Source organism: Lepidochelys kempii, chromosome 11 (assembly GCF_965140285.1).
Source record: "Lepidochelys kempii isolate rLepKem1 chromosome 11, rLepKem1.hap1, whole genome shotgun sequence".
Taxonomy (NCBI): domain Eukaryota; kingdom Metazoa; phylum Chordata; order Testudines; family Cheloniidae; genus Lepidochelys; species Lepidochelys kempii.
Window position 1 is genome coordinate 70,976,339 of NC_136390.1, and position 26,892 is coordinate 71,003,230.

At 40.7% G+C, this 26,892-nt stretch overlaps 1 protein-coding gene across 8 annotated transcripts in view; it reads right to left on the reverse strand.

The window, feature by feature from the left end:
- AGAP1 (ArfGAP with GTPase domain, ankyrin repeat and PH domain 1) overlaps positions 1-26,892 on the reverse strand; it is a 694,311-nt gene that overhangs the window by 152,710 nt on the left and 514,709 nt on the right. For all 8 annotated transcript variants that reach the window (XM_073306802.2, XM_073306800.2, XM_073306804.2 and 5 more), the window contains one exon: positions 8,288-8,449. In XM_073306802.2, the coding sequence (XP_073162903.1) occupies positions 8,288-8,449 (162 nt within the window). The remainder of the gene's footprint in view (positions 1-8,287; positions 8,450-26,892) is intronic.

Genomic DNA, 26,892 nt, shown 5'->3' on the forward strand with positions numbered 1-26,892 from the left:
AACCTTTGGAGACAGTTGCAGTACCCTTAAAGATACATGTACATTCAATATCACTGATTACAATTATAGTCAAATGCAGTTTATATTGCCTAAATGTCTATATAGGCATGGAAGGAAAATGTAGTTAAACCCTTTGCTACTACTCATTTTTTTCAAATGCAGAATGAGAGCCTCATTTTTATCTTTTAAGACATCATACTTTCTGCATAATTGTAGAGAAAAACCTCTGGCTCAGAAAAGAACTATAAATGTTCTTAGATAACCTGTCTGAGAATGAAACAAATCTACTCCAAATCAGTTTCATTCTTTCATATAATTTACAAGATTCCATAATTACAATAGCAATGTATCTGTGTAACAATTACCTGTGTAACTGCAGTAAGTAAATGGTTTGAGTTAAATTATACAGGCACAATGGTGGCCCTGGATAAATAATAAAAATACAAACTTACCTTTGGCAAAAGTTTTGGTGCATGGAAAATTTGATTTCTCTGCTACATGGTTTTCAGAAACTGCTGAGTACCTGCCTTTGGAAAATCAGGCCCTTTGAAGTGTCCAGTTAGGCACTCGAAGACTTAGAAACAAGTGAAGGTTTTAGCAAGGAACAGCCCAAAGCTAGATGTGTGTTAATACAGACTAAGAGGGCTGAAAAAGGAGAGGTTACTCACTTTGTGCAGTAATTGGAGTTCTTCACTTACTTATCCCCAACCTTAACTCTGGTATTATACGGATTTTCAGCAAACTGATCAGAACATCTCACAAACTCACTAGGAATCATGGCCTTCCCTGAATTTTAACTGATTTACCTAATTCACTGTGGCTGTAAAACTACAAAACAAGGCTCATCCACTTACTAAATTAAGAGAAGTTCTTCAGTAATGCCTCTGCATCTGCTCCTCCAGTTCCAGTGAATTTACTATCTATCACAATTGGTATGAAAGGACTATCAGAAACAACTTTTTACTGTACGGAAAATGATTATTTACTTATACAAATCACAGTAATATTCCTCATTTGGATGTGGTTAATCTGGAAGACCTTTTAATTTTAAACATCAATAATATTACTCAATTTTAGGCATTATTACTAAACATACATTACATCAGCAACATAATCCAGACATGACCTTGACATCAGATTTGAGCCCAAAGGTTATAAATTCTTTACGAAGTGAGCAGTTTTCCCATGGAATAGCAACAGGTCAAGACATATTTCACATCTTCTTTCTTGTGAAAAGGGAGTGATAACGCAGTGAATTTTTTGTGCTGAAGAGGTTTCTGAGCAGGACATCACGCTGTCCTCTGGACAATGTTATAGACGACATTCTGCCAGGGCCTGGAGGGGAATCGTCCACACTCTGAAGGAATCAGAATACTGCCCTTTCCTCTCCAATGTTAACCAAAGATCTTTAGACTCTGCATTCTAACTCTTTGATGTCAGAAACTGAGATTCTCTGAGGCTAACTGCGAGTGCAGTAGAATAAGAGTTAGTGTTAATTAAGTACCATTGCATCTACTACAAAGATGCTGAATTGTGAAGAGAGACAAGGTGGTGAGTAAATATCTTTTACTGGACCTATTTCTGTTGGGCCAACAAAAGGTATTACCTCACCCCCTTGTCTTTTGCATCCCTAGGAGCAACACAGCAATAACAATCTGCAAATATTCAAGATATATGAAGGTATAAGTACTTTTAGCTACACAATTTCTCCCTCTTTCAATTGCAGAATTCATTCCCCTCCAACCACACCTATTATTGCTCCTGTTAGAAAACTGTGTAATGGACGAAGTCTCAGTGGCATTGGCACTGACCTCATTCATACAGAATTTCCTTGTATGCCTCATCATAGGGGTTGGTTTGTTTCTTTTAAAATTATTCTAGCTATAATGGACTTATTACTACTGTGTATCACCTGGTAAATGTGCTAACTTTATATTTGTTGTATAACTTCCTGTATCAGGGAATGCCTGCATTTTGTACAGAGTTAAGCACTCTTAGTATTTAAATAAATAGTAGCAGTTATAAACGAATATGATATGAGAAATGCCTGGGGTCATACGGAGCATGGAAAGGGAAGTTTAGCATAAGAAATATTACATGTAACATTTGTATTTATTTTCTATACCCCTTCTTTTCGTGTATCATATATTATATATGTGAATAAATGCAGTATTTTTAGTTCTTCATATCATGACTGTACTACACAGTATTAGATATCCCATGAATTCTGGATATTGAGTTTGAGGAGGGCATTTCCCTACTCTCCCTTCTTCTGTGAACCATTTTGGTTTGAGTGTGGGGACAAGGGGGACATAAGTGTTGAAATGTATGAGTTAATACATACTGAAAAGACAAAATCTATGTTCTTACCAGTAACTGGGGTTCTCTAAATATATTGCCTCACATACCCGTGCACCTGGAGCCCATGAGATGGGCTGCACAGACATTAGGACGACTGAAATTATTTAGCTCTCAGAGGGGGATTCATGTCACAGTGCAGCTAAGTGTCAAAATAAAGGCTCTGAAGAGAAGCATATAAAGGTCCCCCCTCTCTGCATGGGAAACAAGTTCTGAAGAAATGGGGAAGAAAGACAGGTAAGGGTGAATTTGTGGAGGAAATATACCGAAACTGAAGTTCTAATCACTGATTAACAACCAATTCTCTCCCCCACCACCCCTCCACTCAAATTTGCTTTCATATATCCCCACTGTTGATATTAAACAAGCAGCAAAGTCATCCCAGAAGGAGGCAATTTCTAACACATTCATGTATAACTTGGACTTCATTGAATTTTACAGGCGACATGTCCAAATACCTTGGGTGAGCTCTCCTATTGGAGGTTTTAAATCTATCCCTATTATGAGGGTGGGAGAAGGCTAAGCAAAAGGAACTCCCCCTCCCTCCCCCTTTAGGGCACTGGATAGGAGAAATTTTTAGACAAATACTGGGAAAATCAGATCCTTGTTGAGGCTATTGAATCTGGAAAGATATTGAGTACTAAGTCAGGTCTGAAGAGGGTACATTCTGAAGCTAGCAGAAATGTGCATGATGCACCAGCTGACCCTGAGGCATAATCAAATGGTGACCACTATTGGTGACTGAGTAATTAAAAAGGTTGTTCCAAATCTACAAGGTTGTCCCACAGGACACTTCTACAAAGATAAGCAAAATGAAGAATCAGCTTCATCCTGGTAAGCTGAAGCCTCAGGGAGGAAGACAGAAAACAAGTCTGGTCACCACAAATGATATCAAGCCATGAACCTGGGCTCAGATCAACTCATAATCTGGATACCTGACAATAAAGATAATCTGTCACTATGAATGAGTACAAACAGGTAGACACCTCAGTTGCTGCAGCACAATCTAAACACCCTTTACAAGTAAATAGTTCAAGCAGACTACATCTTCTCCTTTTTCATCTACTTCTGACTTTGGCAAAAAGGCTGAGCAAAAAAATACTACAGATTATTTTTAGATGTAGACTCGTTTGCCCTGCGACATAGAATCACAGACTTTAAAGTCAGAAGGGACCATTATGATCATGTAGTCTGACCTCCTGCACAACGCAGGCCACAGAATCCCACTCCTGCAATAAACCTCTCACCTATGTCTGAGCTATTGAAGTCCTCAACTCATGGTTTAAAGACTTCAAGGTGCAGAGAATCCTCCAGCAAGTGACCCATGCCCCACGCTGCAGGGGAAGGCAAAAAACCACCAGGGCCTCTGCCAATCTGCCCTGGAGGAAAATTCCTTCCCAACCCCAAATATGGCGATCAGCTGAACCCTGAGCATGTGGGCAAGACTCACCAGCCAGATACACAGGAAAGAATTCTCTGTAGTAACTCAGATCCCACCCCATCTAACATCCCATCATAGGAGATTGGGTCTATTTACCACTAATAGTCCCAGATCAATTAATTGCCAAAATCATGTTATCCCATCATACCATCTCCTCCATAAACTTATTGAGCTTAATCTTGAAGCAAGATAGGTCTTTTGCCCCTACTGCTTCCCTTGGAAGGCTGTTCCAGAACTTCACTCCTCTGATGGTTAGAAACCTTCGTCTAATTTCAGGTCTAAACTTCCTGATGGCCAGATTATATCCATTTGTTCTTGTGTCCACACTGGTACTGAGCTTAAATAATTCCTCTCCCTCTTTGGTATTTATCCCTCTGATATATTTATAGAGAGCAATCGTATCTCCCCATAGCCTTCTTTTGGTTAGGCTAAACAAGCCAAGCTATTTGAGTCTCCTTTCATAAGACAGGTTTTCCATTCCTTGGATCATCCTAGTAGCCCTTCTCTGTACCTGTTTCAGTTTGAATTCATCCTTCTTAAACATGCACACAGTATTCCAGATGAGGTCTCACCAGTGCCTTGTATAACGGTCTTAACATCTCCTTATCTTTACTGGAAATACCTCGCTTGATGCATCCCAAGACTGCATTAGGTTTTTTCACGGCCATATCACATTGGCAGCTCATCGTCATCCTGTGGTCAACCAATACTCCAAGGTCCCTCTCTTCCTCTGTTACTTCCAAGTGATGCGTCTGCAGCTTATAACTAAAATTCTTGTTATTAGTCCCTAAATGCATGACCTTACACTTCTCACTATTAAATTTCATCCTGTTACTATTATTCCACTATTAAATTTCATCCTGTTACTATTACTCCAGTTTACAAGGTCATCCAGATCTTCCTGTAGGATATCCCGGTCCTTCTCTGAATTGGCAATACCTCCCAGCTTTGTGTCATCCGCAAACTTTATTAGCACGCTCCCACTTTTTGTGCTGAGGTCAGTAATAAAAAGATTAAATAAGACTGGTCCCAAAACTGATCCCTGAGGAACTCCTCTGGTAACCTCCCCTCCAGCCTGACAGTTCACCTTTCAGTATGACCTGCTGTAGTCTCCCCTTTAACCAGTTCCTTATCCACCTTTCAATTTTCATATTGATCCCCATCTTTTCCAATTTAACTAATAATTCCCCTTGTGGCACCATTTCAAACACCTTACTGAAATCTAGGTAATTAGATCCACTGTGTTTCCTTTGTCTAAAAAAATCTGTTACTTTCTCAAAGAAGGAGATCAGGTTGGTTTGGCACGATCTACCTTTTGCAAAACCATGTTGTATTTTGTCCCATTTACCATTGACCTCTATGTCCTTAACTACTTTCTCCTTCAAATTTTTTTCCAAGACCTTGCATACTACAGATGTCAAACTAACAGGCCTGTAGTTACCCGGATCACATTTTTTCCTTTCTCAAAAATAGGAAGTATGTTAGCAATTCTCCAGTCGTATGGTACAACCCCTGAGTTTACAGATTCATTAAAAATTCTTGCTAATGGGCTTGCAATTTCATGTGCCAGTTCCTTTAATATTCTCGGATGAAGATTATCTCCCCCCCGCCCCGATTTAGCCCCATTAAGCTGCCACGAGGGTAGGTGTTTGGATGAAGGGTACTGAGAGTTACTTTCTGACTCATGAGGAGAGTTCTACAGGGAGCTGACCCACTTTCTAGTTGATGTTGAGGGATAAGTTTATGCTTTTGTTCTTAAAATGGCTAGATGGTGTCACATCCTAGATAGCTGAAAGCGCTAAGTGCCAAAAGCATAAGAGAATGCCCACCTAGAAGCTAGACTAGAAACCTTATGCAGAAGTGGCAGGAACAGACAAAATGCATTGATACTTCAGGGAGAGGCATGTAAAAGCAGATGTCTGTGCTGGGTGCTACTTTTATGGGCAGCTGTCAAAGATACTGTAGAATGGGGAGGGCAAACTTTTTGGCCCAAGGGCCACATCAGCGTTGCCAAACTGTATGGAGGGCTGGGTACGGAAGGCTGTGCCTCCCCAAAGAGCCTGGCCCCTGCCCCCTATTCGCCCCCCCCTTCCTGCCCCCTAACTGCCCCCCTCAGAACCCCTGACCTATCCAACCCCCCCCCCCGCTCCTTGTCCCCTGACCGCCTCCTCTCGTGACTCCCTGCCCCTAACCGCCCCCCAGGACCCTATCCCCTATCCAATCCCCCGTACTCCTTGTCCCCTGACTGCCCCCCAGGACCCTCTGCCCCTTATCCAACCCCCCTGCTCTCTGCCTCCCTACCGGCTGGAGCCAGCCACGCTGCCCGGCAGGAGCTCGCAGCCACGCCGCCCAGAGCATTGCATTAGCAGCGCAGTGAGCTGAGGCTGCGGGGGATGGGGGACAGCAGGGCAGGGGCCGGGGCTAGCCTCCCTGGCCAGGAGCTCAAGGGCCGGGCAGCATGGTCCCGCCGTAGTTTGCCCACCTCTGCTGTAGCATCTTCTAATGCTTGACAATCATGTCTTGTCCTTCCGAATGTGCTTTAAAGCCTTCAGACAGAAGGAGGAAAGACTTGTAACTGCGTTCAAAAAGGTTGCAGGCTAGGAAGCTAAGGTCTCTTCCATGGGAAATTTGGAGGTATTTCTCTTGAACCCCTTAAGCTTGAGAGTAAATCAGACACCCATTTTGTGTATGAGTGAAACATGCTCCCAGGCCAGACTTGCCTTCAGCCATAATGAGCCAACAACAACAAATTGAGAGCTAAACCTAAGCTCCCCAGTCTCCTGACTAAGAAAACAATTATGACTAAGATTTGAAAAACAAGAACAGACAAGAAAAAATACTGAAATCTTGGAATTGATGTGAAAAAATCCCCACATTTGTTGACAGGCCAGAAGTCCTGAGCTGCATGGATACGAAGGGGACGGGGAATGAGGATGAAGGAGTCATTTATTCCTTTACAATACTGATCTCCTCACCAACATATATGGCTCAGGTGGCTCTTGGAACTCTGGGGAATCTGTGGAGATCACATTTAACCTTTTGTCCTTCCCTTGAGAAATTAAGAGTGAGATTTTCAAATGCCTTTGGTACTGGCTAATCTCAATTCCCATTGAAGGCAATGGTAAAACCTCTATTAACCTCAATGGGAGCTGACTTTGAGCACTTTTGAAAAATCCCATTCTTAATCTTCTGGGTGTGCAAATATGTGCAAATGTGTAAAGTGGAGTAGAAAAAGAACCCAAGTAAAAAATGAATGTCTAAAATAAAATTTGGCTTTCCACGGTCAAACTAGGGGGAGTCCAACGGTAAAGATGACACATAACATGGAGAGAAAGCAGCAGGAGCTATTATGGACAAAGCCAAGGTTTTCAACAAAGAATTCACACATGCAGCTATGGAAATAAAACATAATCCACAGGTGACAGCACCACAACTGAGAAATTAAAGTAAATGGAAAATAAGGATGACTAAGTAGTATTTAATATGTCCCTTCCCAGTTGTATACTATTATCCCATCTCTATTTTAATGTCTCCTCAGATGCCTGCAATTGTCATCCCGTTTCCAGAACTTGCCCCCTTGTTCTTCGATATTGAATTAGCTAGTTTTACCCTCCAACGTTTTTCTTAACACTCCTATTCTTCCACATAGTTATTCCACTCTCTCCTTTTGACTCTCCAGTTTCTATGCTTTCCCACTACCCTTGTTCATTTTTTTTTTCTGGAGCTCATTCAGTTGAATTGTAGCATGTTTCTATTCTTCTTTTCTACAGATAGAAGTATGTTTTTATATCATATCTAGCTACTGTGTACATATTGCTACCTCTTCAGCGGGATGTTGAACTACGAGCATGGATAGCATTGGAAATATTAAGATAAACTAAGGGAATAAAATACCTCTTTTGGCTTTTGCTGTCTGGTTCTTAAAAATGAACCCAAACATTTAACTCTTCCCTTTCCTTGCTCTTAATAATGCAATCTTTCCACGAGCAGCTGACTAGTCAAACAAACAATAGCAGGCATCAAAAGCATTGACAACTGGCTCTGAACATGGAGTGTGCTTAATGAGCAAAGATTATATAGGATTTAAGTTGTGCTTATTGGAGATGTACTGAATATATGCTAACTTACTTTTGTCTTATAAAAAGGCCCAAACCTCATCTGTGCTACCCATGATGACAGACACACATGCACATGACTAAGGAACAGGTTGGGTACCTTTCTTAAAGCAAACACCATTTGATGAAACAAGATTTGAGGATCACAGAAATTTGTCTGTTATGATGTCTCTTTTACCATTCAGCTTTTCATGAAAAAGTTGGATTGCTGGATTTCTCTTTACATGTGCTTCTGTTCACCTTTAAAGATACAAATCTAGCAATCAAGTTAAACTAGTATCCAACAACAAAGATTCAAGACAACACTTGGAGGCTTTCAGGATAATGAAACAACACTGGGAATCTAGACCTCCCGACAGCATAGAAAGCTTACCTTCAGCAGTGCCTGAGATACCATCAGCTTTAAAATTGCTCGTGCTTTTCTTCCTACGATGTTTCTTTCTGTTGGCATGAGGGGAGGGAGGAGGATCCAGTTTGGGACTTGTGGTACTGGATATACTTGGACTTGAACACACAGAATCTCCCAAACCAGTATCTGCAATTTGCACAAAGCAGACAAAAAGTGAGAAACTCTATGAACAGTGCATCATTTTAAATAAATGCCTGAAAGATCCTGCCAAAATAAGAATGTTTTGAGAGATTACAGTTCTGTACTGCCTAGTAGTTATTTATATTACTGCATATTCAGATTCTTTTTAATTTACCATCTAAATGTGATTTTATTAAAATATCAATTCTCCCACCTGATGATGATGGGGTATCTGATTTGTGTATACTGACAGATAGCCAATACATTACAAAAATAACATTTTCTTACTAGGTTTCAGAGTAACAGCCGTGTTAGTCTGTATTCGCAAAAAGAAAAGGGGTACTTGTGGCACCTTAGAGACTAACCAATTTATTTGAGTATGAGCTTTCGTGAGCTACAGCTCACTTCATCGGATGCATACTGTGGAAACTACAGAAGACATTATATACAGAGACCATGAAACAATACCTCCTCCCACCCTACTCTCCTGCTGGTAATAGCTTATCTAAAGTGATCATCAAGTTGGGCCATTTCCAGCACAAATCCAGGTTTTCTCACCCTCCGCGCCCCCCCCCCCACCAAACTCACTCTCCTGCTGGTAATAGCCCATCCAAAGTGACCACTCTCTTTAAAATGTGTATGATAATCAAGGTGGGCCATTTCCAGCACAAATCCAGGTTTTCTCACCCTCCCACCCCCCTCCAAAAACCACACACACAAACTCACTCTCCTGCTGGTAATAGCTCATCCAAAGCGACCACTCTCCCTACAATGTGCATGATAATCAAGGTGGGCCATTTCCAGCACAAATCCAGGTTTTCTCCCCCCCCCCACCCCCATACAAACTCACTCTCCTGCTGGTAATAGCTCATCCAAAGTGACCACTCTCCCTACAATGTGCATGATAATCAGGGTGGGCCATTTCCAGCATAAATCCAAGTTTAACCAGAATGTCGGGGGGGGGGGGGAGGGGGGTAGAAAAAAAACAAGGGGAAATAGGCTACCTTGCATAATGACTTAGCCACTCCCAGTCTCTATTTAAGCCTAAATTAATAGTATCCAATTTGCAAATGAATTCCAATTGAGCAGTTTCTCACTGGAGTCTGGATTTGAAGTTTTTTTGTTGTAAGATAGCGACCTTCATGTCTGTGATTGCGTGACCAGAGAGACTGAAGTATTCTCCGACTGGTTTATGAATGTTATAATTCTTGACATCTGATTTGTGTCCATTTATTCTTTTACGTAGAGATTGTCCAGTTTGACCAATGTACATGACAGAGGGGCATTGCTGGCACATGATGCCATATATCACATTGGTGGATGTGCAGGTGAACGAGCCTCTGATAGTGTGGCTGATGTTATTAGGCCCTTTGATGGTGTCCCCTGAATAGATATGTGGGCACAGTTGGCAACGGGCTTTGTTGCAAGGATAGGTTCCTGGGTTAGTGGTTCTGTTTCTCACTACTTGCCCACTACTGTAGTATTCTAGGATAATATACAAAGTTTTCTGAGCAATAATGATGGCAAGTAGTTTTTCCCTCCATAATTAAATAAATCATGAGACACAAGGTGGGTGAGGTAATATCTTTTATTGGACCAAGCTTTGTTAAAACAGAAATTGATCCAATAAAATGTATTACCTCACCTCCCTTGTCTTTCCTGTCCCAGGACAACACAGCTACACTACAAACATAAATCAAGTCACCTCTTTTGTACTCAGCCAAAGGTACGATTACTTAAACATAGCAACTATGCCATCTCTCATACTTTCATAAATACACTTTTATTCCTGCATGTCTATTCTGTATCCCATGCTTAGGTACTGAGGGGTAATGATCTGAAACAGAATGACTCATCTAAAAATTTCTATCATTCTTAAAGCACATGTGCTGTTGGTGGATTATTTTATTGTATACAAGCTCTTCAGGCCCAATTTCTCTGATAGGAGTTGGCAAATACAGAGAAAGGGGAAAGTCCCTCTCATTTGCTGGTTTTGCAACTCGATATATATATGGCAGCAATACAGTATAAAATTACATCACCACGACCATGTATTTCATATATTTTAAAAAAAAACATTAACACCACAACATTGATTCACGGCAAAAGGTTCAAGGAACCCACCAGTCACAAATGGAATTGTGGGAATTGTGGAATTGTAGGAATTAGTAATACCACCTAGATTTGCCATACTGTCAAAGCCATGTCATTTTGGATTTTTAAATGACACTAGATTTTCATAGGCAACCTTAAGTTTGGTATTTCTTAACTATTGAGTGCTTGCTTTGTAACTTTAATCTTCTTTTAACATATTTTTTGTAATGGAATATATAAATATGCCAGCAGAAAAAATAATTTAATAATCCTTTACAGTAATATACTAACAATTGAAATAGATTTTAAAATTCCTTTCTCTTGAATAAAGCAAAATAATATAATCTGTGATTCATTATCACTGGGCCATAATCTCATGTGATAAACTTGCAATTGGATCTATTAACGAGGACTTCTCAATTATGTGCAGTCCCACTGAAGTCCAAATTAATCCTGGGACACTGCACAGGCATGGGGGCGCTGCATGAGAAGACGCCATTAAAGGATTGGGGCCCTCTGATTGAATGGATCAACATAATCAACAACCAATTGACATGAGATATATAATGCACAGAAAAGGCAGACTATATATTTGTTATACCTAATGTTCTATTATTTTGTTAGTTTGTTGACACAATACAAAAAGAAAATTGAAAAAAGTATATTGGAAATTAGCCAATAAACACTAAAATATTAATTCAGAATATATCTTTTTCCCCCTTTTAAACTTCATAAAGTATCTAAAAATAAGCAAAGCCAAATATGAACCCCAAAGAAAAAGTTCAAATTAAAATATTTGCTAGCTTGCCCCCCAGTCTCCACAACAGTCTTAAAAAAATGAAACAGGAATATCATTTAACCACAGTTTTAATTATATGATGGGATCCTGTGTTGAAAGAAATACTTCTATGGTACTTTTCCTCTGAATCTGCAGGTGATTTTTTACTGAGGATACACTTCTTAGGAGTCCTTCATTCAGTCTCTGATTAAGGGTAGATAGGACTTCAGTTTAATAGCAATTCATGTTTTGGTTAAGAACAGTGCTAAATATGTAGAATTATTTTTTATTTACTCAGTATAACGTCCCACACATTAAAAAAATACTCTAAAAGATTAAAGAAAATGGAACTGCTGCAATTTCTGTGTTGAAGAACAAAGATGAATTCTTTTCTACTCAGTGTCTAACACTGCTTACACCTGATTTGAGAGAGTCAAGGTAGGAAAGGTAATGTCTTCTACTGGATCAGCTTCAGTGGGTAAAAAAGACAAGCTTTCGAGCTCCAGAGAGCTTTGTGGAACTCAAAAGCTTGTGTCTTTCACCAAGAGAAGTTGGTCCAATAAAAGATATTACCTCGCCCACCCTCTCCCATAATCAAGGACCAACACAGCCACAATAACACTGCAATACTGCTGATTTCATATTTTCACACAAAAATCAAACTAATTTCTTCATGTTTAAAAAAGGTTAAGAAACACCTTATAAGAAAATATCTGATTTAATTATTGAATAAATGGTTGTTTATTAATTGCATGCTTAGTTGGAAAATACTGAAAGAAAGCTGTGGGTGGCAAATTACACAGGCATATTTCAGGGATTTAAAAAAATTCCTATAAAAGCCTCATTATTCCTTTTTCCACGTCTGTAGGAATATTTTTAAATTAGGCAATTTATGGTGTAAACTGAAAGAGAAGCATGGGGTACATATTTACTGTACAGTAGATCTAAGTAACTGTAAAAAGAGGTGCTTGAAGCAGGACACAGCTTTAAAGATCTTGACTTCTCCAAGCGCAAAGAAATAAAAAAATAAATATTGGATTAGAACAAGTTGCTACTCCTGAGAAGATTCAAAATCCATTTGGGGAAGGGTGTTTTGTCTTTTCCTCTCCATTCCATACTGAGAGAAAGTGCAGCAAAAATAAAATGGATCAAAAAGATCAGAAAGATACAAATGCAAGGCCAAATTGGTGAAGCAAACAGACAAAGCATTACTTGTTTTGTATGTTTTCCTCTATGTTTGATGCCAGGAATGATCTGTACCTAGGACACCATAAAAACATGAGATTGCCAAAAAAGAAGAAACTCCTATGTTTAAATGAGACTACTCATAGTTAAGGCTGTGAGTCTGTCATGGAGGTCATGGATTCTGTGACTTTTCGTGACCTCCGTGACTTCTGCAGCGGCTGGTCTGGCTCAGGGGCTGCCCAAGCTGGGTAGCCTCTGGGTCAGCAGCAGCAGTTCGGGTGTGTGGGAGGGGGCTCAAGGCTAGGCGCAGGGGGTTGGAGGGTGAGGGGGGTCGCTTACCTCAGGGTGGGGGGCTCCCACTGGCATGGCCCTGCAGCTCCTAGGTGGTGGAGGGGTTAGGGGGAGACAAACTCTGTGCCGCGTGCTGCTGATGCCTGCAGGCCCGTTCCCAGCCAATGGGAGCTGCGGGAGCCGGCGCTTGTGCCCCTCCACTGCCTAGGAGCTGCAGGGATGCGGAGCCGTGTAGCGAATCCCTGCCAGCCCCACCAACCCTCCCCGCCCCAGCATGAGTCCCGGGTTGCACCCCGTTCTCCCCCTCCCCCAGTGGCCCCCCCAGAGCACCCCAACCCCAGAGCGCCCGTGGTCCCCCGCCCAAATTTTAGACACAGGTATTTTTAGTAGAAGTCATGGACATGTCATGGGCCAAGAATTTTTGTTAACTGCCTGTGACTTTTACTAAAAATACCCATGACTAAAACATAGCCTTACTCATCGTACAAATCATGGTTAATGCTCTTATGGCTGCTAATATTTTCTAATGCCTCTGCGGGTGTACTAATTACTCGTGGGAGCCTTCTACGCCAAAAATTTTAAAATTCTGCAAAATTCTGCAAATTTTGTTAAAATAAGACTACCAAAATAATTGAAACAGGTGTTATTATATAATTTATTTCAAAATACCTGTCAGTAAGTATATCTGTAACAATACAGACTCACACAAAAATTCCTCGAGGAGTAGAGAGTTAAAGAAACCCCCACGACCACCCAGTTCCTGTTTCTCTGCTCCCCCTCCTCCCAGAGCCCAGCTGGGGGAGGAGGGGGTCAGATACCCACAACCCCTGTCCCTAAGAGCCCAAACGCAAGGCACTCCCTAGCCCAGATACCCGCAATCCTTCCCCCCCAGAGCCCAGCCTCAGTCGCCCCCCCTTCCCCAGCTGCGTCCTCCCCTGCCCAGATACCTGCAAACCCCATCCCCCTCGAGCCCAGCCGTGACCTTCCCAGATTGTAAAGATTGTTTTGCCCTGAAATATGCATAACCTAACTTCTCTCATATATGAGACCTGGAGAATTACCCTAATATGGTAAATCCTTATGATCCAACAATCCTTTTCAAATAATAACCTACTATCCTTGAGTCAAATGGCTCTGAAGTGAAGAGTCTGAGGTATTCCCTCCTCCACAACCAGAAAAGAAATATGAATCTTTGGTAAACCGATGCTGAGCTTATATTATTAGTGTATTAAAGCTCTATATTCTAGTTTCAGAGACCACCTTTTGAAGATGGAAGTTATTTAACATTCTACTGGTTTAAAATATGAGCAATCAAAATGTACTAGGCTTATACGCTGTGCTTTCCCATCTTTGACTACTTCTCTTTCTTGACAAGGTATTCTTCAAATTGAAAAGAGGGCTCCTGAAAACCCAGCTTCGGAAAACTGTAAATGAGTTCAAGCTTCAGCCCACTGAATGCAATTTCTTACTCCTGACTGAATACAAATAATGCATTTTATTTTGTATCAATTACCACGCGTGAGAACAGACGACCAGTGCCAATGCTATTAATATGAAAAAAGGAAAAGAAGAAGGCACGCCAAATTAAAAAAAGCAAGCGCCTCATTACTCCACATCGAAACCAGCTTTGACAGAGGCACTAGGACTCATAAGCTGCGTTTCACTGATTTGGGATGGGCTGTTTTGCAGCCATCCTGTATGTTCAATGTCAGCCATTAGTTCTTCCCAATCGGGCATCAATGTTCAACGCACACCCAAAAAAATATATAATACTAGTAATAATAATAACAATCTGCAGACTCTCCGAGCTTCAATACTTGAAGTATGAGTCAAAGAAGCAGTTTCACTTTTCACTCGGGAAGCTGACAAGCATGACTAGAGGGGGAATAAAATAACATTCAGTTCGCATAAATATCAAGCAGGCTGCTTGAGACTGATGGGCCAGGAATGTATTCTTAGCCATCATTCTGGCAGACAGGCCCAAGGACACTCATAACTTATTTTACAATCATTTAGTTTCAGCTCAAGTGGAAAACGTGACAACTTATCTCTACTGACAAGATGCCATATCGAACCGTACAATTAACTCTCCCACGATTATCTGCCCAACCCATCATTAGCTCTGCAGTTTTTGATGGACTGCACAGGCAGCTTTCCCTGATGATGGTCATCGTTTTCAGGAGTGTATATCTATATTAAATAACATTAAGGACAAAATCCTGTCCTGTCCACATTGCTAGGGAACCCTGTGTGCTGGCCAGTGCATCCTTTCCTCCAGAACTCCTACGGCAGATCTGTAAATGGCATGAGGGGTAAAATGCACAGAAGAGCACTTTTTCCTCTGAAAAGGAACACCATGTACCCCTGGCTAGTACTTGCTGCTGACCACAACATACACTAGTTGGCTGTGGATGGATATGCCCCCATATCCATGCTCCCTTGGAAATCTGATACATGGGCTGGTGCAGCTTTTAGCCCTAATCAAGCAGTAGTTTGAGATTTGAGACACAGAGGCTCCTTACAGCTTCTTCACCATAATATATCCATGAAGCAGAAGGCAGGACCTATATTGTATTTGGGAATCTCCCCTTGACAATGGCACACAACTTCCATTTCTAGCTCTACACAGTCATGAAATAATAGGAGCGTTACACCAAAGAAGAGGGCAGAGTCATTTTCCTATATGGCACACAATAAAGGCTTCCAGCCCCCAAATGTCCTAAGGTACTAGAACTTTTTTCTGTTAGTTATTTTAGTTCATTTTTAGAATTTTTAATGGCTGCGCCTTAGTCCTGGTACAATTGACACTTGATAACCAAGGCCCCTGACTTACCAAGCAGAGGGAAAACGGGTCCTAATGATTTTTATTAAAGTTCTTACATTTTTCTATAAGCTACGGCATAATATTATGTTTGAATTGGCTTAAGTTTGACACAAACTGTGTAACTCACTTGCGATGAACAAGATCAAACCCAAACTCATCCAGATAACACCTTTATTGTACCCCTACATACTCCATTCCTTACACTATGTGTGTGTACAGTCAATCACACCCCTATACACAGTTTTAGTACCTATTAGTCATCTTATACTACTCACACCACTTGACTTATATGAGAAAAAACTGGGAGGAAGAGGTGAAGAGTACTGCTCACCCAAAAGCACAGAACAGCACTAAGAGGAATAAATGATACCAACAATCAACTAATCCTCCTCAGATTAAACTAGTTTAAGCAATCGTGTAGGGGACACCTGTGGAGGCCACTTAGGACTTTGGAGGTTGAGTTGCAGTCCAAGGTTATCTTCCATTCTTAAGCACGTCTGCGACCCTCTCTCAGTATAGTACAGTTGTGAAACAGAAAATTAAAAAGAAGTCCTCTGTATTACATTTCTTTATGGATTCTGTTATTCAGAACTGCATGTGCTCCAGGATCAGGAGAAAAAGACAATTCAATTTTCACCAGCCAAGGACAATGCAAGAGCCCTCCTATGGGATTTGTGGAGGGTGAGGAGGTTAGTTCAAAGCCATCCCCTGCCTATTGTCCTCTGGTGCAGGAGTTTGTAGCACAGTGAAATTACCAAGAACCCCAATCTCTGAAGTGCCCGCATAAAGCACTTTAAGGATTGGTATTCTAGTCATTTTTACTGTGCTGCTAGCAGTGCACACGGAAGTGGAGCAGCAGAAGATGCTAACGCAAGAATGAGGGAGAGGGAAGAAAATTAGTGACATTAGACATGGGTGGGTGTGGGGAGTGCAACCATGGGGAGACAAGCAACATGGGATGGACAAGAGATATGCAACACAAAGGATGTGTTGAGAGAAAAAAAGAAGAATGGAGTTTCTTACTTGGACCACAGTTCCCATTCACACACAATCCTGTCTCTCCCATGTAACAATTTAAAATGGAAACAAGGATATTCTGACCTTTGCTACCCATTTATCTTTTGATTTATTTTATATTTTTGTCAAATCACCTATTTACAAAACTTGAAAAAAAACTCAACAGGTGATGCTATTCTCCACAGACCAAAGTCTGGATTGATCTGGTTTACATTTTTCTTGCATCTTCTTGTTAAAATTTTCCAACAGGCTTTCAAAGTGAAATTAGACTTTCTGTCAAGCCTAGCTCCCTAATGTGGTCTTATTCTCAGGAGGCAGGAGATTGATTAATTTGGTTTTTGATTTTCCAAAGTGGCAAGAAGTCAGATATTACAAAAGCAGAACCTGTGAATGGGATCAATTAAAGAGCAGAAGCGGCAACACAATTAACACCACGAGGCTCAACAGAAAAAGAAAAGACCGATGACGAAAACAACAGCAACAGCTTTGACTGCAGCAGGAATCTTCACCATGAACCAAGGAAGGCTAAATCCAAAGAGAGCATTTCAGAACTTTTACTATGCTATTAGTGTTGAAGACCAAAGACATCTGAAACTGCTGGACAGAATAATAATAAAAAAAAATACCTAGACACTTTCATCTACTGTATGTGTGTTTTAAATAAAGAGGTGAAAACAGCAACCTTTTTATTTAAAGAGGGAAGAACAAGACTAAAACCGTCTATAGTTATATTTCAGACCCATTTTCCTGAGCTGTGGTTTTCTGACTGTGAAATCCAATGCTCTATAGTGTCCCTTTACACCGATCACCATAAATGTTCTATCAAGCTCTTTATATTCCCATTCTGCCTCAAACTTGAGTTAAAGGGATGCTGCAATGATATCAAAGCAGCTGCTGCTGAAGTCAGGCAGGGAGGTATGGGTGACTGTACTTAAAGCAAGAAACTGATAAAATTGTCCTTTGGTAAAAGTCAGGGTAGCCATTTAGTTTTTTGTTTTTTTTTTTGCAGGGTGGGGTGGGGTTATAAGAAGGAGACAAAGAAATAAGGTGAACAAATTTTTAAGTTGGGTGTAGGTCAAATCTGTAATGGAATTAGGTACTGGGCAGATGGTCATTGTTTAACTGAATGAGGTTCCACACTCAAGCTGTAGAGGGTTTAAATTAACCTGCTGCACTTGAAGAAATTAAGAGAGAGCTCTGAGCTTGATGGAGATGAAAGAGCCTCAGGAGTATTCTTTTTCCATTGCATCTACCATTTTTCCAGTCTCATGCCTAGAGCCTATAAATCACAAAGCTATCCTGTCATGTACAGAATGCCCCACTGAATGCCCAAGTTACTGACAGCCTTTTCTTCCTCTAATGGCAATTTCAATTAAATAAGAAAAACAAGTATTTCTCTTTGACAACACAAATCTCCCTACTTCTGTGGCTGTAGCTTTTGAGATATTCTTGCACGCCTCGAGCAAAAGACATGGAGTCAAGTTTAGAACACAAGGATCATTTAAACACGGAAGTATAATGTTACCTTATTGGCAGATTTGTGGGAGGAAAAATAGTCTTGCAACTGAAGTATACACATTAGAATGACTGTCTTCAGTGACTTTTGTGGAGGAAAACCCCTAGGCAAATTATTTCATATGGAGGGAACACTAAGGCACTTCTATTTAAGATCTCATTTCCAATTGACCTGTGATTTCTGAACATCTGAAAGGACTCATGAAAGTAAACAATGAAGTGTGCAAGTTTTTATCTGAGTAGGTTGTTTTCCAAAAGTCTCCTGCCCCAAAGATAAATTTTTACAGCACTGGTATGAGACCACTCGGCCCCTGGAAATCTGAGGGTCGGCAGGAGAAGTTGGAGGTTAAAGATTGTATCACTTAAATTAGTTTAAAATCTCACTAACCAAGAAACTAAATTCACTGCATCATGATCAGGAAATGATGTTCCTTTCTTCACCAACAGGAAACAAATCCATCCCTAACTCACCCTACTGTACTGAGATATCGCAACAAGCATGAGCAGTGAAGATCAGCCACATTTTGGAGAGCCTCTGATACTTAGCATCAGAGAGATGAATAAGGACAAAATTCCAGCCCTTCACTCTGAATTACTACCATGTATATGATTTAGTTCAGATCCTTAATGTCATATAAATCAACTCCTAGAGTTGAGTTTGGAGACTTGTCTTATTCTATATTACATTGAAGCATTTTTGTGTTTGCCTTGTTTGCCATTATGTGTTGAATGCTCCATGTAGTGTGATCAAGAGTGACAAGTGATTTGGGCAGATGAGGAAAATGAGCAAGTAGTGTGATTCTCTAAGGAGAGGTAAGTCTCAGATGTTCTGAGGATATGCCTACACTTCAATTAGACACCCGGAGCTGGTCCATGCCAGCTGACTTGGGCTTGCGGGTCTCAGGCTAAGGGGCTGTTTAACTGTGGTGTAGACGCTCAGGCTTGGGCTGCAACCCAAGCTCTGGGATCCTCCCACCTTGCAATTAAAAAGCCCTTTAAAAAGCCAGACATACCTTAAGATACCACAGCATCTCAAGGTAAATTCCATCGCCTCCACATAGACCATTAACAGATAACTCAGATTCCTCTTGTATGATGTTTTGGTTGGTCAGTGTCAGATCTATTCTGAATTTGTCCAGCACTCTTCATGATTCTATCACAGAGTGTTGCCTTGAACATTCATTGGGTGGATGACAGACACTATAGGCATAGCTTGTTCTGGTCACCAACTTTATACAGAATGAAGAAATGGGAAGTTATTCAAAGGACCACGAATGGTGGAAATTCATTTATTCAAGCAAACGATTCTTACCTGTGCTCTTAGGTAGAACCAAAATTTATGGTCCTGCTTATATATAAATCATGAGGTTATATGAAGAGTTTCAGAACTTAGCCCTCTGAGTAGGTGCTCGTACTAGTGTTCGAGTCGTTGTGGAATACTGTCCCCTGAGATATCAATGTGAACATGGAATCTGCTCAGAAGGACGCATTCACAACTCTCCTGAATGTAACTGACTTTGGATTTCATCCAGGTGGTGAGGAGAGGCCCCACAGAACTGACCTTTCTGACTCTGCTCTCTTGAGAGTCTTGTTTGATATTTGGTGTCCATGTCATCCATGCTGGCTGGGTTGTCCGTCACCCCTGCATTTCAATGGTCATGAGGCACACCTAAAAAGGCTTGAAGCCAGGGGGTGGAGCAGCTTAGCAACAGCTGTTATCGCTGCCCTGGGGGCTCGACGTCTCCTTATTTATAAACACATTATCTTCTTATACCCAGAGACACCCATAGGTTAATGGTGATCTGCAGGAGTGGAAGCAGCTGGGATGCAGATGGAGGGATACGTCTAGGACACTGGTGGTTTGATCATCTTCAAGCATATAGAAGATTATATGACCAAGGCCAAGAGACATTTCCTATCCTTAGCCATAAACATCTGTAAGTAATGTGTTCCTTCAACAGATTATTATGACGAATTTGCTTTGTGTTTTATGGATAACCTAGATCATCTCCAGGCTTTTAGATTCTGAGAACTGTCGGCTCACAATGGGCTGCTTCTATTTAATCTTGTGAAGGATGTCTTCTGCATTCCTTGAGATCTGTCCCTTGAAGATCTGACCTTTGCCCATTCTCAGTGTTTACAGGAAGTGATGGAATTGTGAAGCAATTACTGACAAACATTATTAACCCTTTGCTCACCAAGACAACAATACTGATCAACTTCAAGTATGCAGAGTTCTGTCCCCTCCTCAAATTTTCTTATGATGGTGTACATGCCAATACTGCCAACTCATAAACAACTCCTTTTAAGGGACGATGATTGAGAAAGCAGCAGCTATTCAATTCTAGATGCATTTGGCATCAGTGAGCCCTTGTGGGTTGGTTCAATCTGGGTTCTGGCTGTTTGCTGTACAATGGGTTTCCCACAATATTTATTATAAACAAAACAAGCTTTGTGTTATTTTCTTTAAAGACAATTCTAGAATGTCAGTTACCTCTAAACCCCGCAATATTATTTGTTTTGCCTTCCTTTAATCTTATAAACACCTGAATGTAGAGAAAAAATTTTGAGTGGAAACCTTAGTTACCAAATTTCCATGCAAAGCACATTTTTATTGCTAAGTTTCAACCTTCTAAAATACGGGGTTTATAATGGCAACACTGGCAGACTCCTAACAAAAGCAAGTCTTGGGGGGTTCTTTTGTAATCTAACTATTGCTGTCACTGCAAGTGCTTTAATAACAGCAAACATTATTCAAATCACTTGAAAATATTAATGCATGCCTTGCTAAATAATTATTTAGTAAAATATTATCCTTACTTTACAAGATGGGCTAATAAAAGCCAAAAGAGATGAAGTAACTTTCTCAAGGTCACACAGGAAATCCGTGAGAGCTAGGAACAGAACCCAGGTGTCTTGACTCCAGACCTATTCCTTAATCACAAGATTATCCTACCCTCCATATAACCTATGGATAACCTCCAGCATCAAAAACTGCACTGGTAATTGAGAAGAGGTTAGGACAATCTTAATTGTCCGCCCACAGGACTTAAATGAGAAGTGTTTCAAAATCAAGAGACATTTACTATTAACATGTTACAATTAAAGCTGAGCAACTGCTATATAACGAACAAGCAGCTAATTTGCATCATGCTAGGTAGAAAAAGGTTAAGATCCTTCTGGTAATGTATGTCAAGAACATAAGCATCAGAAAATAAAGGAAATACGGGAAGAGACACCAACTGAACTCTTTTCAAACTAGAAAACAAACATGGCTTCTGTGCCACTGTACGAGCTCCAAAACAGCTGAGCAGGGTTGGATCCAAACAAAATTACACTTTTAAATAGATACAATTAATTGATTCAAATTAGTTGAACCTTGTCTTTTACTTGTCAATTATAGTATCTTGCACTTAGTAGAAAGAAGTTGAGTTTTACTGATATGACATCCTCGTTCTCTTTCTATAAATGTCCGATGCTATACAACAGTACATAATGGTCATTGGCAAGCAGATTTTTTTTGGACTGCATCACTTATTCATTCTACCTTTGCAGAAATTACTAGCTCTTTTGAGTGTTTAAGTTGAAAGAAGTGCTAGTCCTGAATTCCCAGCCCTCAAGAGTTCCCTCCTTGCTCTATGAAAGCCCTGCACCAGGAGAAACAGTAGCACAGTATCTCTGCTGAGAGATGCTGAAATTGGATATTTTATCTCTTACACCAGCCTGGATTGTGGGTAGCACACCATGATTGCTGAGTTAAGTGATGGTATCAATTGCAACAAATGAAGGGTCCAGCAACTTGAAAAGAGATGCTCTTCCATCTGCAGGAAGTCCCAATCTCTGTGCTTCACCTGTGCCCTAACAATCACAAGGTTGTGAAGGAGCAGTGTATCAGATTTAGCACACAGGTCTCTTTCGCTCCTTGAACTGTATACAATATGAAGAAGCTTTGAAGTGTTGGATTCCATAGGTAAGGTATACATGGTGACCTTCCACCTAAAGCTCTGTGATCTAGACTGGAAAGAAACTAAGCCTGCAAAGAGACATGCCTGATGAAACAACTACTCTCCCATTATTAATTGGAACAGAAACTTCATTAAGCCTGGGAGGAAAGAAATGCATCAAATATACTTGTAACATGCTTTACCCAGAAACTAACACAACAAAGTGTTGTACTATATTATATTGCTGGGATTCTAATCAGACCTACCTTCTAAAACATACCTATAAATACCTATCAAGATGCAAAACTATAGACATGAAAATACAGAAAAAAAAATCTTATACTTTATAACATTAAGGGTGGGAATTTACATACTGTCAGAACTATAATCCTTTTGCTCCCCGATTTTGTGTGTTTAAACTTAAACCTGAATATTAGCTAAACCGAAAATTTGGTATTTTATTTCTCCACATTTATTTCAAACAGAACTGATGAAAAATCCAAACCTACTGGGCTGGAGAGCTTATTCATTCCACTGGCAAAGATGAAGGCAAGGTCATTGAACCAAAATTGTGAAATGGATGGAGTTTATAAACTCTGCTGAAACCACCAGCGGAGTTTAAAAGCCCCACATTTTCTTCTTATGATAATGATTTGCTCAGCAGGGGGATGTGAAATTTTGGCCTTTGGCATACACAATCCATAACTACTACAAATATCTTCCTATTCAAAAAATCCTCTACAACTTCAGTATTCTAGGAAGGAGTTTCACATACTTATTTCCTTCTGATTATGATTTATAAAGAGAAATCCCTTCAGAATGCATAAATATATCCTCAGATAAAAATACAGTCAGCTAAGATTTAACAGCTATTGCCAAAAGATTTGTCTTTTCTACTGTTGATGAATTTAAACACCACAATGAAGTACCTGCTACTGCATATATATTGTAGGGAATTTAAGGACATAGTTAATGTTTATTCCTAAGGAGGTGGAAAAACCCCCCATCATAGCTGAAACTATATCTCAGACTAGGTGGTGGCTAACCTGACAATGGCATCATAATAAAACCATATTACAAACTATGGCCATATCTTTCGAAGATTAAAACCATTAAAAAAATTAAACCATCTTTTTTACACAAATGAGATTAAAATATTCCCTTTTTGATGAATACATTAATGTATATGGTATGTAGGATTATCACCTTCAATACTGACCTTTAACTTTTGACAAATATTAATACAGAAATTGAAAACTGAAGGTATTTTATAATCTTCTAAGTACTGTATCTCTCAAATGTCAAGTGTCTGAGCTACAAAGAACAATATTGTAGTTGAAGTCACACAAGCAGACAGTTGCTTTCACAGAACTTGAAGTTAAAAGTGCTCCCTCTTTCTAGGGATACCAGTGCCAGATTTCCACTTTCCTTACTTTATAAGTACCAAGTTTTGGTGGTGTTTAAATTGCATGCACAGTACACTGCAGCACTAACCTTTTACCTGAAAGGTCAGAATCCTATGATCTCTCTGGGATATAATCTTGAAGGCCTGATATAGAGAACATTCACAATTCTGACTAAATCTTGGGAAGCAATAGTTCATATTCTGCATAATAAAAGGAGTAATTTTTCTGAGGAAGGCGGGAAAACAAATTTAACTATATGTAGAAAAGAGACTGATGTATTGAACCTATCTAGATAATCAAGTCAAATTAAACCAGTATTAATTAATAATCCAGAGGAAAAATAAACAGGAAACTTTTCCAGCCAGATGGCATATGCCACACGCAATTCCGTCATTTCTGTTTAAATCTTAAGCTAAACTAAAGGGAAAAATTCACATTAAATCAACATTAAGGCTGTAAATCTGGATACCAAAATGTCAAGAAATGAAAAGCTTTAAGTCTCTAGTAGCAAAGTTGAGTTGGTCACATTGTAAATAACTCTGAGTTAAACGTTCAGCAACCTTCACAGTAAACAAAATGCTTATATATACTTAAGGTGGCCATGGTGAAATTACTGGAACACATTCACGTTTCCTACCTTTTTTGTTTTCAAACGTACAGTCTGAAAAAATATTTTCTTTTTTTAAAAAAAATTTAATATTCTAGGGTATTTTAGAAGACAAAAAAGGAAGGTACATTTCGGTAGCACTGTGAAACTGTACAAAGCTGTGTTGTGCAATTCCATAGTTAAACAGCCACACTATGTAAAGTTACAGAAAATACCTATCTGCGGCGCTGCGCAGCTGTGCTACTCCAAAATGCCACAGAGGAGAACACACTCAAAAATCCAAAACGTTATTTTTAAAGCCAAATTCCAAAACACCTATTCAAACTTTTCAACATTAAGATTAGTCTAAACTTGGCAGCTGGTGACTCACTACTGAAGGACTGATAGTTAAGGCTACGATTATGTCACGGAGGGCTTGGAAGTCACACATTCTGTGACACTGGGGCACTGCAGCAGCCCGGCTGCCATGGGTGGCGGAGGACCACCCCTGTAGCTCCCCCAGTGCTCCCCCAGCCCCGTGTAGCTTAGATGCCGCCGGTGCAGGCCTCCCCCGCAGTTCCCATTTGCTGTAGGGAACACCCCCACCCCGCAGCTCTTCAGGGTGGTGGAGGATTGCCCCCCAAGCTCCCAGCCACGGGATAGGGGCAGGGGACCACAGCTCCCAGCCACTGCATGCAGCGGGGTAGGGTGCTTGACCCTTCTCCCTCCCTATTTTGTCAGGGATGTTTTTAGTAAAAATCAGGGACAGGTCACAGCTTCTGTGAATTTTTGTTTCTTGCACGTGACCTGTCCATAACTTTTACTAAAAACATCATAGAATCATAGAATATCAGGGTTGGAAGGGACCTCAGGAGGTCATCTAGTCCAACCCCCTGTTCAAAAGCAGGACCCATACCCAATTAAATCATCCCAGCCAGGGCTTTATCAAGCCTGACCTTAAAAACTTCTAAGGAAGGAGATTCCACCACCTCCCTAGGCAACACATTCCAGTGTTTCACCACCCTCCTAGTGAAAAAGTTTTTCCTAATATCCAACCTAAACCTCCCCCACTGCAACTTGAGACCATTACTCCTTGTCCTGTCCTCTTCCACCACTGAGAACAGTCTAGAACCATCCTCTCTGGAACTACCTCTCAGGTAGTTGAAAGTAGCTATCAAATCCCCCCTCATTCTTCTCTTCTGCAGACTAAACAATCCCAGTTCCCTCAGCCTCTCCTCATAACTCATGTGTTCCAGACCCCTAATCATTTTTGTTGCCCTTTGCTGGACTCTCTCTAATTTATCCACATCCTTCTTGTAGTGTGGGGCCCAAAACTGGACACAGTACTCCAGATGAGGCCTCACCAATGTCGAATAGAGGGGGACGATCACGTCCCTCGATCTGCTGGCTATGCCCCTACTTATACATCCCAAAATGCCATTGGCCTTCTTGGCAACAAGGGCACACTGCTGGCTCATATCCAGCTTCTCGTCCACTGTCACCCCTAGGACCTTTTCCGCAGAACTGCTGCCTAGCCATTCGGTCCCTAGTCTGTAGCTGTGCATTGGGTTCTTCCGTCCTAAGTGCAGGACCCTGCACTTATCCTTATTGAACCTCATCAGATTTCTTTTGGCCCAATCCTCCAATTTGTCTAGGTCCCTCTGTATCCTATCCCTGCCCTCCAGCGTATCTACCACTCCTCCCAGTTTAGTATCATCCGCAAATTTGCTGAGAGTGCAATCCACACCATCCTCCAGATCATTTATGAAGATATTGAACAAAACCGGCCCCAGGACCGACCCCTGACATGACATCCATGACAAAATCGTAGCCTTACTGATAGTGTATTAGGATGATCTTTTTCCCTCCACAATTGGTGTGGCTCCTAAGAACCTGCTTTCTATACATCTCTCTTTTGAAAGAAATCATGAGGTTAACACATGACCTGCCCTAGATGAAACAGAGGGGCAGAGTGCCAATAGTGGAAGTCATCTTTCAAGTTAAATGAATTGCAGTAGACTCAGCCTAGATAACGTGATAACAGGTACTTTACAAATAACATAGATAAAGTCCTTGATGTCCTATGATGGGATGTTGACGGAAAACACTTTTGTTTTTTGTGATCCCCTGTTAATATAGAGCAACATTCAGCAAAATGTTCTTAATGGTTACCAACTTAGGAAATATTGGCTGCTTCTGCTCAAACAAATTTTACTGGAAGAATTTTTCATCTACAAAATGAATCAGATCAGAACAGGTTTACTCACTATTTGGGCAGCAGATCCATAGAATCATAGGGTTAGAAGGGACTGCAAGGGTCATCTAGTCTAACCCTGTGTCAAACCACCCAAGACACACGGCTCCAGCCTCCTTTTGAAAACTTCCAGTGAAGGAACTTCTATAACCTCCCTAGGCAGTCTGTTCCACTGTCCTACTGTTCTTACAGTTAGCAGATTTAGATTAAATCTAAAAAAAACTTCCTATTTTGTAGTTTGAACCCATTGCCTCTTGTCCTGTTCTCTGTGGCAAGAGAGAACAACTTTTCTCCACCTTTATTATGGCAGTCTTTCAAGTATTTGAAGACCGCAATCATATCCCCCCTAAATCTCCTCTTTTTCCGAATTAAACATACCCAGTTCCTTCAGTCTTTGCTCGTATGGCTTGTGTTCCATCCCTTTGGTCATCTTTGTCACTCACCCCTAGATCCTTTCCAGTTTCTCTACATCCTTTCTATGCAGTGGTGATCAAAACTGGACAGAGTACTCCAGCTAAGGCCTAACCAGCGCTGAGTAGAGCAGTACTATCACGT